We start from the raw sequence: 12,547 nt of genomic DNA on the forward strand, positions 1-12,547 counted from the left end.
TTGCTCTCCTTATTACCCTCTCGGGTGAGTCCCCATCCGCAATCCGCCATCTGCCCAGGTTGCGGCTACCCGACGGGTGCGCCGACTCTTAGACTGTCCCTACTAGACACATCCTTGAAGAAGCGTCTGACGGTAGAGACCTACCGCTGCCCGAAGTGGATCTTGAATTTTCGTCTACTCGAGACCATTTCCAAAAGCATCAACCCTGGAGCTCCGTCTGATTTGTTGTTGTGCCTCCGGCAACCCAGTTTATGGCCAAAGTGGGTGCCATCTGATACACCATGTCGGGTCGCGCACTGGCACCTCGTCAGTGGTAAGGGGACATCATGAGCTCATCTGCAGACTGCAGTATGTTATCTCGTCACGTTCCTAGGCTGTGATATAGTCTCCCAGATCCACTATTAGAACAGATCATCCCCTGGCCGAACTCATCGTTTGCCTATCCATCACCGCCGATCTTCTGCCTCACTCCAGGAGCCCTGCTCTGTCCAGTCGATCGAGTGCGACATTTCCCGGACTGTGACCCGAGCACACGTTGTTGAGGCTCAACTGTCGTTCGTTACCCATGTAGCCCGCTACCGACACTCTTTTCCCGCCATCGACACTCTTTTGACCTGCTGCTTCGCCCTGAACGCTTCYCCATTCCGCTTCGTTACTTGATTAGACCTGCAAGCAACAKCCGCGGCGATGGCGAACTTTCTCGCTGATCCTGCAATCGTCAAGGCAGCGGAAGCCCAGGAATACCGTTCGATCATAGATTCCTCCATCGGTCAACCACATATCAACCGTACCGACATCTTACGATCAATACCCCGGCCAACGATACCCTCATGTGCCCCCTTAGCCACATTGTCAGCTCTTATCGATGCAATTCCAGATTGGCCAGTATTGGAGTTGCAACYCATGCACACAAAGCTGTGGAAGTTGCTTCCAGAGGATGCGAAAGCTGGACGCGCTGGTCCGGAAGTGCTCAACCTCTTGCAGCGTGTTGATCAGCAGTGCAAGACCTCATATTCTTCCTTGATCGACCTTTACAACCCAGCGTCCACGGCAGCAGCCATCATTGATCCCGAGTCTGGGAAATCAATACGCCACAATGATCTTGCGTCAACGATACGCAGTTTCCAGCTTCCCCTCGGCTTGTCCTCGCCGGGCCAACCCAAACCAGTCGTGGCAATATCACTACCGAACGGCCCATTGCTGGCCATGACTGTACTGGCCACAGCCACATACTACACTGCGGCACCGATCGCTCACGGGAGCGGAGTTGGTGCTCAGCAATTCCAAGCTGATGTCCTGCAGTCCAAGACAAACTTGGTTCTGGCTGCGGCAGCAGACGTCCAAAGGTTAGGCTTGCGGGATTCCTGGCTATCACAAGCAGGGATCCAAGTATTGCTGGTTGACCTCGCACAAGACCTAACACTCACAGTCCGTACTGTGGATGGTAGAGAACTCGAGCGTCCCTCCGGATCAGCTACGCCCACACCCAATACTGCCGAAGAAACCGGCATCTTACTTTTCACATCTGGAACTTCGGGCACGAAGAAGTTGGTACCGTTAAGCATTCACTCCATGGTCTGCGGTGTCTCAATGGTCGTTGAATCATGGGGCTTGTCTCCAGAAATGCGATGCTTGAATCAAATGCCGTTGAACCACGTGGGCGGGCTCATCCGCAACCTCTTCGCTCCAGTATTTTCAGGTGGCTCCGTTATATGCTGCAGCGCATTCGACGCAAATCTCTTCTGGGACTGCGTGGAAGATTACGCACCTACCTGGTACTATGCCTCACCAAGCATGCACCAAGTCATCCTCGAAGCAGGATCAGATCGACCTGAAAGCGTGGCCAAGAGCAACATCAGACTCATCTGCAATGCAGCTGGTGGCTTACTTCCAAGCTTAGCCATACAGCTTAGAGACACATTCTCAACAAGAACAGTCAATTGCACAGTGTTGCCTTCATACGGCATGACCGAATGCATGCCCATCTCCACACCACCGCTTGACTATCGACTGCAAAAGACGGGCACATCAGGGGTCAGCGTCGGGCCTGAAATTGCGATACTGAACGGCCGAGATGAGCGAGAACGTGTCAATGAGGTCGGACGGATTGCCGTGCGCGGATCTCCAGTGTTCGGTGGATACCTCAAGGACAATAATGTGGTGGATAAGTCCTGCTTCACTTCAGACGGCTGGTTCGATACCGGAGACATGGGATATCTCGACCAAGACGGCTACCTCTACATCACCGGTAGAAGTAAGGAGGTCATCRACCGTGGCGGAGAATTGATCAGTCCTTTCGAAGTCGAAGAAGCCGTCATCGCTGCAGCTTCCAGACCAGGAAGCCTCATCTACGGCAGAATCAGCAAGGCACTGGCATTCTCCGTTACTCACGACGTTTTGCAAGAAGTAGTTGGTCTCGCGATTGCCATGCCAGAGGGTGCCCAACGTCCGTGTCTTCGAGGGATCCAAGAAGCTGTCAAGTCGTCCCTTAGTCAAGTGAAGAGTCCAGTCCTATTGGTGTACATGGAGGGCGGCGTCCCCACGAACAACAACAAAGTGCTTCGCATCAAGCTGGCCGACCGACTAGATCTTCCAGAGATCTCGGACCAAACCTCACCTGCTGGCAGATACTTTGAAGCAAATTGTCCACCACCGAACACGCCACTCAGCACATCAATCGAATGCAGAGAGCTACTTGTGTCACACGATTCCTTGCGAACTGCTTGCGAGTTCGTCGTTCCGACAGCTCTCGACTTTCACATCAAAGAGACGGACTTCTACCCAGAGCTCTTTCTTGCCCCAAAGGAAGATCAATCGTCGTTTGATGAGTTCACGGCTGACGACTTGATCGAAGGGCTCACTCCCCATCTTCCTGGCTACAACATCCCGATGAAAATCACTCGTCTCGAGGAGCCTTTCCCGCGGAATGATTTGGGACAAGTGGACGCGAGTCGGATCGCGGACAAGTCGAATGATCGTTCTGAGTCTTCCACCCTCTGTGGCGACCTATCCCCGACAGAGACAGTTGTTGCCAAGGTCTTCGCCAAGGTTCTCTCCCTCAATGCGGGCGATATCAGCAGCTCATCCGACTTCTTCGAGGTTGGTGGGGACTCCATGGGAGCCGGGCGCCTTCTCAATGCTCTAAGAAAAGAGTATCCGCTCCGCCTCCCAATCAGCGTTCTGTTCACAAACCCCAAGGTCTCACAGCTGGCAAGTCTCATTGACGAGAAGCTCGGAGCCCTCAAGCCGGAAGAAAAGGCACKCTCGGCAGAACCAGTGTTGGGAAAATTCTTGCCCGGCTGCGAAGAGACCTACAGCTCCACGAACCCGTTCCTGATGATCCTTCAGCTTGTCCCCATCGTGCTGGTGTACCCCATGAAGCGTGCCCTGGCTTGGACAGTCTTCATGTACATGCTCACGCAGACTCAGAATTGGCCCACCAACTTGAGCGTACCCGGGCGACTGTTCGACCTGGTTCTCTCCATTGCCATCGGTGGTATCGCCACACGAACTGTATCTCCACTGGTCGCCATTGCTGTCAAATGGCTCATCATCGGTCGATACAAGGAAGGCTTATACCCCATGTGGGGAAATTACCATACCAAGTGGTGGTTTGTCCAGAAAGTTTGTGCTACCGCTGGGATGGGCACGTTCAACCTCTTCAACTGGACTCGAGTTCTCTACCTCAGACTGCTTGGAGTCAAGATCGGTGCGAATGTTACCATAGCGAAAGGCGTGACGACCGGCGAGTGGGACCTGTTGACCATCGAAGACGGCGCAGTAATCGAGCGTTCCATCGTCCGTCCTTTCGGAGCAGAGCGCAACACATCAATGTATCTTGGGCGCATTGTCATCGGGGCCAACGCCTCGATTGGTTTGGCTTCTATCGTTGCTCCCGGCACCACCGTCCCGGCAAACACGTGCATTGGTCCAAATTCCTCCAGTTGGGAGGCAGCCGATTCTGAGGAAGCCAACCGGGATCTAGCAGCGAGCAAGATTCCAGCCTCTCACTGGCTTCTCAACTTCGTACTTGGCCTGCCTTTGACGATGATCTCGAGATTCATAGGCGCCATCCCATGGCTCGGATGTCTTGTTGCTCTCGTGATCCACGAGCCAGCGGATGTACCAGACATGCTTCGTGAGGTCATCATCTGGTTTGCATCTGAGAACCGGGTCGTGTTCCATTATGTTGCGCTTGCCGCCAACCTTTCCCTTGGCCCAATTTTTTTCTTCCTGGCCGTGCTGCTCGTCAAGAAGATTTTTGACCTGTTCACAGGCAAGATCAAGCCAAGTTCAGCCGAGGGTCGCTCTCAGATGATGAGATTCAAGATGCAGTGGCTTCGTGACACGATGCCGGCGCATCAATTTCACAAGGTCACCGAGCTGTTTGGCACTCACTACGCCACCACTTCGGTCCTGGCTCGTGCCATGGGTGCCAAAGTTGGCCAGCGAGTGTACTGGCCTGGAACTGGCCCTTCGATACAAGACTTTGACCTTCTGGACATCGGCGACGATGTTGTCTTCGGCTCTCGCTCGCACATGGTAACATCAGACGGTACTGGCAGTGATTACGTCCGCGTAAAGTCCGGAGCAATGGTCGCCGATCGGGTGGTCCTCCTTCCCGGAGTGGAGCTTGGTGAGAAGACAGTCATGGGCAGCGGAGCGTTGACCAAACGAAGCACCGGCTATGCTGCTGGTACCACCTGGGTGGGAAGCAAGAAGAACGAGGCTGTGTGCCTCTCTGCCGATGTGCCTGACACGTATGGCGAGAAGGTAACCGGGGACATTAAGAACCCGTTCTCCAACATGTCCTCCATGAACTCCACCACTACAAGCTTTGCCAAGCATCTCGACTCGGAAGCGTCCAGCTTGAACGGCGGCAAAGAAGGCGTCGTAGTATCCCAAGTGCCGTTGGGACCGTCAAGTGAGCCGGAATCGTCCTCGCCTTTCGGTCGCGCATTCTACGAAGGCAAGGTCTCTTACCGCGTATGGGGACAGTTTGAGATATTCTTCTACTCGACCCTTATCGCCGTTCTCAGCGGGCTGTTCTGGAATGTTGGCAGCGTATCAGCTGTCCAAATCGTCGCTCGACTCTACCGCGACCACCATGCGCTTACCCAAGCCTTTTTATCAGACGTGTGGTACCGGCCACTATCGCTGTACATCTTCTTCACCGCACTCATCGTTGGCATCATGGCACTTCAGACTATTGCCGTCCTGGTGGCGACTGTTGCCATGAAGTGGATCCTAATGGGCCGTCGCCAAGCTGGCAATTATGATTGGGACAAGTAAGCATTGATCCGTTCTCCATTCTCACCTTGCAGCAGACTGACCTTCTATTAGATCGCCTTACTGCCAACGCTGGCAACTTTTCCTCAAGTTCGAGACCTTTCGCCGCCATTGCTATGGCGGAAACGGTATCCTCGGCATGCTGAYAGGAACCCACTGGCTGGTCCTGTACTTCCGCGCTCTCGGTGCCAACATCGGAAAAGATTGCGCGCTGTTCGCAGGCGGTGCACCCTCGCTCATGTTCACGGAGCCGGATCTCTTGACCTTGGGTGACCGTGTGGCTGTTGATGATGCGTCGCTGGTCGCGCACATCAACACCAGAGGCAAGTTTGATCTCAACCCTCTGTTCGTAGGATCGCGCAGCGTACTGCGAAGTGGGTCAAGACTGCTTTCCAGCGCGACAATGGAGGAGGACACGTGTTTGCTGGAGCACACCCTCGTGATGGCAGGAGATGTCGTTGATAAGGGCACCACAAGCCAGGGATGGCCTGCTGAGGAATTCACTTCCAGCAGAATGCCGACTTTGGAAGTTAAGAGGTCATGGGCTGCGAAGAGATGATCGCACAGTTTTGTCGTTTTTCGGTTTGGAGTTCAAGAGATACCCGTTCTTTTCTCGCAGCCAAATTTAGGAAGATCTACTTACCGGCCGGCGCAGTCGTCGATTACCGATATCAGCATATGGAATACTTATAGAGGGGTGTGGTACATAGAGGTGGGAGTCAGGAAATTTCAACATGAATGGTATTTCGGCTTCCGTCGTTCAGTTCATGATCGTTACTGTGTCAAATGGCTCCGTCAACTTCCGCTTGGATTTGGTACGGTTGTAAAACCTCACCTACGTATAATCAGCTCGCAAACGCTCACAACATGAAACCTAGCCCTGTAATGCTATATCCCAAGGGGGTTGTCCAACCCGCCCTTTAGACCGGTGGGACGTAAGGCTTGACAAGCATCTCACTGAATCTGGAATTATGTAAGTCTGGTGAACAACGAACTGAATATCAGGCAACTCACTTGGAAATGCTTTCCACGCCCCTGACCTCATCCACCAACAGGGGCATCTTGACCACATGGAAGTCCTCTCCATATAGATCATCGATCTGCTCGAGATACTTCTTCTGCATCTTCCGTCTCGAATTGCACTGCTCGCATGGATTGTCCTTCTTTGGGAACAGTAACTGGTTGACAACCATGGCGTGCGTATCAATCTCATACGTTCCAAGCTCTTGAATCATGCGCTCAGTCTCATACAGTGACAAGAATTCTGGAATCAGCACGGGCACGAATGTCGTGAGGTCCGGGTTCTTGAACTGCTTGTTCACGTCGCTGATGGTGTCCTGCAGATCGTTCATCCGCTTCAGTACGTCGTCAAAGGACTGGCCATTTGGAAGTCCGCCACGAGCTCCGATCAAATTGTTAATCATGGGTCCGAATTGTTGGCTGAGCTGGCTGAGCTTGCCCAGTGCCTTCTCCAGCACGGTAGGGAACTGCAAGAACCGCAGGGTGTGTCCAGTTGGTGCTGTGTCGAAGATGATGAGCTCGTATTCCATGCCCTTGACTTGCTTGAGCACCTCGGCGAAACTCATCGCCTCGTCCACTCCGGGGATGGAGAAAGCCATGTCCTGGAACATGCTACCCACGCCTCCCAAACCCGCCATAGCCTCCTCAGCATCATCACCTCCTGCCTTGATCAGGTCGTTGATGCTGCCGTTCGGATCAATCTCCATCGCTGCTAGGCCCTCGACACCGGGCACCGGCCGCGCATCTTTGCCAAATTTGACGCCAAAGGCATCCGAGAGATTATGCGCAGGATCCGTTGAGATTAGTAGGACGCTCTTGCGGGCGCGGGCCATTTGCACCGCCAACGAGCATGATGTTGTCGTCTTGCCCACACCGCCCTTGCCGCCCACGAATATCCATTTCAGCGACTTTTGGTCGACGATGGCCTGCAAGCTGGGGTCCAGTTCTTCGTCCGCCATTTCGATGACCTTGATGAGTGAGGGTTTGCTAGGTGAAAGTCGAGCAAAAGTGGTTGATGAGGTACAGTACGTTTGTCCGCCGCTCCGCCTGGAAGTGTTGGAGTGGGGGGACAAATCAAGGTTTTTCTACGTCATCGCCTGTCTTATGGGCACATCTCGCATGTGATGATGACCCCAGCAGCAACATCACGTCTGTGACATGCCTCCTCCTGCGCCCCCTCGACTGACCAGTCGACTCTGGAACAAATGGAAGAGCATACGCTTCTTTTGGCGACGACAATTCTTGGTTGGCGCTGATCTTTCTGGAAACACATTCTGGGAGTTCAAGGATGCAATTCGACAGAATCGGTGGCGGAGAATTGTAAAGCACACAGGAGGCAGACAAACGCATTACGCCGATGTGAAGATCTCGCGTGGGTGTTAACAATTCAAGATGGTATCGGGATAAAGTGTTGATGATGGAACAGCACAATGGCACCAGTGGCTTCGCCACACCCGCGAAGAGCCTCCCAGCATTGCAGAGCAGCAGTATGAGATTGCCCGACAGGAAAGGATGAAGCAGCTCGCAGCCGAGGCCGATGAGAGGTGGAACAGTATACCCAGCTTCCTCGACGCGCCGAAGCGACAACAGCCCCAGCCTGCGATTGGCGTGCTGGATCCTGGCGCAAATGCTCCACAGACGGAGCCGTTGGAGAAGCAAGGTGTCCGCAGCGCGGTTGATGACCAAGAAGCGGTGGCGGCGGCTGCCGAAGGCAAGCCCACGAATGAAGTCAGATTCAAGGGAGATGGAAGGGAGAGAAGAGCACGGGAGGAAGCCCCGTGGGAGAAGAGTGCGCCCAAAGGAGGGCCGAGTGAGGGCTGGCAGCCAGGAACATGGACACCTGGAGCCTCTCAGAGAGGAGGGTGAGCTTTGTGAATTTTTTCCCGACGACTTAATGCGGTCAGAGCGGGACGTGTACATCAATGTAAACTATGTACAATTTTTTCGTGCATGCCAAAGGTCTACAGCTCTTTCATCGCCTACATCGCCTAAGCCTTGCTCTGATCGTCTGCCTTACTCTGCTTAGGTTGCAATGAAGTTCTATGCCGATGCAGCTGACACCCTGCTATGCATGATTGAATGCATGCTCCACAGCTCCGTCGAATGTTGATGCAAGACAGCATCTGTACCGCAGCTTTCGTCCTTGGTGTAGAACCGTCGTCAATCAATCTCTTCCATCTTCGAACATTGAGAATTGCCTGAACAAACTTGTGTCAGCTTCACTCACGACGTTACTCACGCTTGGACACTCACCACATGCGCGCAGGTTGAAGCTGCTGCTGCTTTTCTTTGTCGCTGCTGGGCTCGTCGACATTCTCGACGTGGCTTTCATGCTCAATCAAAAATTGAGTGGCAAACTCCTTGCTCCACGTCTTAATCAAGCTGCGAGGCATGTCATGGTCGCTGTGCAAGCAGTCGTCGCCCCAGTGGTAGTTGGACCCGCAGCTATAGCATGCTCGAGTCATGTCCTTGTCGAGGATTTTCATGACCTTGTTCGTGGGATCGGCATGGAGACTGGTAAACCACAGATGTGTGCATTCCTCCTCGACGTGACCCACTTGGTGGCATATGTCGCATGGATCATCGCTCACGCGGCTGGCCGGATTGGTGCATTCACTCGCATCGTGGCCTCGCTGTCTGCAAAGTCTGCACTTCCGGAAACTTGGGCACGCATAAGAGGCGTGTTCTTCCTTTGCTCCGCAGTGCTCACAGGTGGATTCGCTGCACGTGKACTGCATGTGGCCCCGCCCACCGCAGCAGAGACAGTATACAAGGTCATCTGGATACTTGTCCGCATCCAGGTCAAAGTAGAGCTCTTGCTCAACCAGCTCCTTGTGTGAAAGCTCGCAAAGACGAGTGCCCTCCATGGTGGTGCTGCTTGCCATTGCGTGAGGCTCTTGGGGCGTGTCGCCCGCCTCGCTGCTCTCCGCCACAGACACAGCTTCGATCGGTCTGCTGTGGTCGTCGAATACAGAGCCGATTGTGCTCGCCGTGAGACGGCGGCGCTTGGGAATTTGAAAGTCGATTTTAATGAAGTCGGGGCCGTACTTATCGTAAACCTCCGGGCTTGGAGCGCGACTCTCGCCAGACGAGTCGATCTCACCCGACTCCAAGCTAGAGCGTCGGGACGTCGTCTTCGTGCTGCCGTCGCCTTTGCTACCACCGCCTTGGCCGCCGGATGCTCTGTCYGCCGTACTCGAATGGAGATCGGACTTACCTCTGTTTCGCTTTCTTCCCACCGCGAGAGCTCGCGAGTCGTGCTCTGAGTCTGACATGTTGAATGTTGAAGTCTTGCGATGTTGTTCCCCTATTAGTGAAGGGAGTGGTGGTATTGTTGTTCTGTTAAAAGTCCGACTGCGATAATAATCGTAAGGTAAATAATGTAGGCAGGGCTACTCCACTCTAGGCACTAGTTCCCGCTGGCCAATTCTAGACCCTGAATCTTCGAAGGTAAGCAGTCGCGGCCTTCAACATCTCAATCCTGACAACGAAGCCTTTCGGTCATCTTGCATAAGGTACATACACATACGCCCGGCCCAAATTACACCACGCGGGTATCTCTCTGCACCGCTCTGACTCCGATTTACTGGATACTGGTCCCGCCCGGAACAGCACAAAAGGTTGTGCACCTCGCCACGCTGGCCATCCTATTCTTACCCTCTCACCCGCATCCACAACCCAATCGAACGCGCTCCGACGACAACACCGCCAAGCTGTCTTCCCACACCATCCTGCAGCGTGGCGGCATCACCTTTGCCGACAAGGTGAATCCCGCGCCGCACCTAGAGGTGCAATCAGCCGACAGAATGAGCACAAACGAAAAGTTCAAGGAGAACAGGCGGCGGCGGCGTAGCAGCAGTCTGATGTATCAGGAGCCGCCGGAGAGTCTCGAACAGCAGAGTGACCAAGCTATCCTGCCCAACTTGAACTCGCAGTGGGTCAACGCCAAAGGTGAGTGCAAGCATGGCAACGGGAGGGATGGCCCACCGACGAGTGCCGTAGGAAGAAGGGCAAGCAGGAAGCGCGGGAGAGGATAATACTAACATGGCACATCAGGCGCATGGATGATCCATCCTATTCTCATCCTGCTGCTCAAGATCGTCTATGACATCGTTCCCTCCATCTCACAGGAGACGTCGTGGACGCTGGTCAACATCACATACATGTTTGGGTCCTACCTCATGTTTCATTGGGTACGCGGCATTCCTTTCGAGTTCAACGCCGGAGCGTACGACAATCTCAACATGTGGGAGCAAATCGACAACGAAGAACAGTACACCCCCGCGAAGAAGTTCTTACTCGCCGTACCGATATGTTTGTTCTTGATCAGCACGCACTACACTCATTACGACCTGGCCTACTTCATGATCAACTTCATAGCAACACTAGCCGTCGTGGTACCGAAATTACCGGYGGTACGTTCGCTCACTCACCATTATGATTTCTGCTTCGTCTTGCTGACTGTGCTCCAGCTACACCGCATGAGGTTATCGTTTCTCAACACGGCACCGGAAGTGCAAGAACGATAGCAGTGCAGAGCTGGTCGGCTGACTCTGTGACGGCGTTATGGGCAAAGGAATAAATGGGAGATAGTCACAACACAGCGGACACCCACAAAATGTAATACTATGAGGCGCTTGCGTCTGTACTCCTTGAGATGATACCACTGCTTTGGAATGGAACTGGAATGGAACTGTAGTGGTAGTGGTAGTGCAAACCATATCACACCAGAAACGACATGGTTGGCAACAGAGTGTTTGGAATGGTAAGTTCACGTCTTCCCTCGTGTTTGAAGGACTTGTCAATCTCGGAACAGAGGAAATGTTGAAGATGGAATACAACGGCATTTGATCCTCAAGCCGGCTATGCTCGCTGTCTAACATTTGCTGTTGTCGTCTTCACACCACCGCAGATTTTCACGGTTTCGCAGCCCCAGCAGCGAGGAACGCCTTGAGCTCGGCATAGACACCCGCCGCCTTGCCTTCCAAGGCGGTGTCGACGTACTCCTTGAAAGACCTGAAATCCGTGAAATCCGGATACAACTCTTTGCTCACCAAGTACCCTTGTGATTTGGCATACTCGGGTGTATTGTCACCGCGGATTCCCCAGCTGAGTCCATACTGCGCGATGATCTTGCCAGCCAGGCTTTGAAGGGAAGCTTGAGGGTCGGCCGGAACGCTGGCAATCTGAGCACGAAGTTGCTCCTCGGTGAGATAGATCCGATTATCGATCTTCTCCCCCGATGCCTGCTCGAGATAATCGTAGATCTGGTTCGTGGTCCAGATCTCGTTGTAGACGAAGACAAACTGGTTCAACGTGCGGTCATCTACGATGATCCTGGCGACATATCGGCCGACATCTGCCAGGTCTGTGAGCGCCGTGGGAACGTTGCCATCACCGGGGATTTGATTTCCCATGCCCAGTCCTAGGTAAGAAGTCTTGCCGCTTGGTAGTTCTGKGACGCTGAGCTGATACCAGGAGCCTACATCGACGTATGTGTCTACACTCTACTTTCAGCACATTTCCCGAAGCTGTCGATCCTGTTGTTACTCACAAGGCAGCTCGATTTCTTTGACCACCTTGAGGATTTGCTCGTCGGTTTCACGCAACATGTGAATTTCTGTCGGCGGCAAGACGGTTCTCCACGCACAAGGGAGGAAGCGTTTGACACCAGCTGCCTTGGCGGCCTTTGCGAGGGGAATTTGCTGCAATAGCTGGCCGGGCATCGCCGTGAAAGCTGCGATGAGGACTTCGATGTCGGAGAGCCCAGCGAGGAGCTCTCGGTGCGTACCATCGAGTTTGAATGGGCGGAGAATGACACCGCGCTCCTTATATGCTTTGTTGGCCGGCTTCTCCAAAGACTCTGGGCGGGTCAATGCAATGATTTCCTGCTTGGTGTTAGAGATGTATAGAAGCAACGAGGACGGGAATATGCAGGCGTACAAAGGAGCCATTTTCCAAGAGACCATTGGTAATTGAGCTGCCCGTTTCGCCCGTCGCACCAATTATACCAACACGAAGGGGTGCCATTTCACTTCCTTTGTAGTGGAAGTAGTTGCGGCACTACAGTATCTAGGCGATGGGTTTATATAGTATGTTCAAATGTTGACGCCTCGGGCATTTCGGCTCGCATTGCGCGAGATAGGTAAGACACCAGCAAGCATGATCCCAGCATGATGATCAAATCACATCACGTACTTTGAACGATGCTAGCCGACTTCAGCGGTATGACTTCTTA

At 53.5% G+C, this 12,547-nt stretch overlaps 6 protein-coding genes; 3 read left to right on the forward strand and 3 right to left on the reverse strand.

The window, feature by feature from the left end:
• Positions 1-687: 687 nt before the first annotated feature.
• On the forward strand, positions 688-5,848 carry RCC_08114 (related to coenzyme a synthetase; the record flags this gene model as incomplete). XM_023773366.1 has 2 exons in its annotated part: positions 688-5,288; positions 5,344-5,848. 2 exons carry the CDS (start codon positions 688-690, stop codon positions 5,846-5,848), a joined length of 5,106 nt encoding a protein of 1,701 aa, XP_023629134.1.
• A 361-nt stretch (positions 5,849-6,209) lies between these two features.
• Positions 6,210-7,268, reverse strand: RCC_08115 (probable ATPase get3; the record flags this gene model as incomplete). XM_023773367.1 has 2 exons in its annotated part: positions 6,210-6,252; positions 6,304-7,268. 2 exons carry the CDS (start codon positions 7,266-7,268, stop codon positions 6,210-6,212), a joined length of 1,008 nt encoding a protein of 335 aa, XP_023629135.1.
• A 199-nt stretch (positions 7,269-7,467) lies between these two features.
• Positions 7,468-8,175, forward strand: RCC_08116 (uncharacterized protein; the record flags this gene model as incomplete). XM_023773368.1 has 2 exons in its annotated part: positions 7,468-7,681; positions 7,736-8,175. The coding sequence occupies 2 exons, from the start codon at positions 7,468-7,470 to the stop codon at positions 8,173-8,175; spliced, it is 654 nt and encodes a 217-aa protein (XP_023629136.1).
• Positions 8,176-8,473: 298 nt separating this feature from the next.
• RCC_08117 (uncharacterized protein) lies at positions 8,474-9,584 on the reverse strand (the record flags this gene model as incomplete). XM_023773369.1 has 2 exons in its annotated part: positions 8,474-8,507; positions 8,563-9,584. 2 exons carry the CDS (start codon positions 9,582-9,584, stop codon positions 8,474-8,476), a joined length of 1,056 nt encoding a protein of 351 aa, XP_023629137.1.
• A 531-nt stretch (positions 9,585-10,115) lies between these two features.
• On the forward strand, positions 10,116-10,838 carry RCC_08118 (probable protein ORM1; the record flags this gene model as incomplete). XM_023773370.1 has 3 exons in its annotated part: positions 10,116-10,260; positions 10,366-10,724; positions 10,782-10,838. 3 exons carry the CDS (start codon positions 10,116-10,118, stop codon positions 10,836-10,838), a joined length of 561 nt encoding a protein of 186 aa, XP_023629138.1.
• A 387-nt stretch (positions 10,839-11,225) lies between these two features.
• On the reverse strand, positions 11,226-12,339 carry RCC_08119 (related to Isoflavone reductase homolog P3; the record flags this gene model as incomplete). XM_023773371.1 has 3 exons in its annotated part: positions 11,226-11,809; positions 11,864-12,197; positions 12,253-12,339. The coding sequence occupies 3 exons, from the start codon at positions 12,337-12,339 to the stop codon at positions 11,226-11,228; spliced, it is 1,005 nt and encodes a 334-aa protein (XP_023629139.1).
• Between the last annotated feature and the right edge of the window lie 208 nt (positions 12,340-12,547).

Source organism: Ramularia collo-cygni (assembly GCF_900074925.1).
Source record: "Ramularia collo-cygni strain URUG2 genome assembly, contig: RCC_scaffold13, whole genome shotgun sequence".
NCBI lineage: Eukaryota > Fungi > Ascomycota > Dothideomycetes > Mycosphaerellales > Mycosphaerellaceae > Ramularia > Ramularia collo-cygni.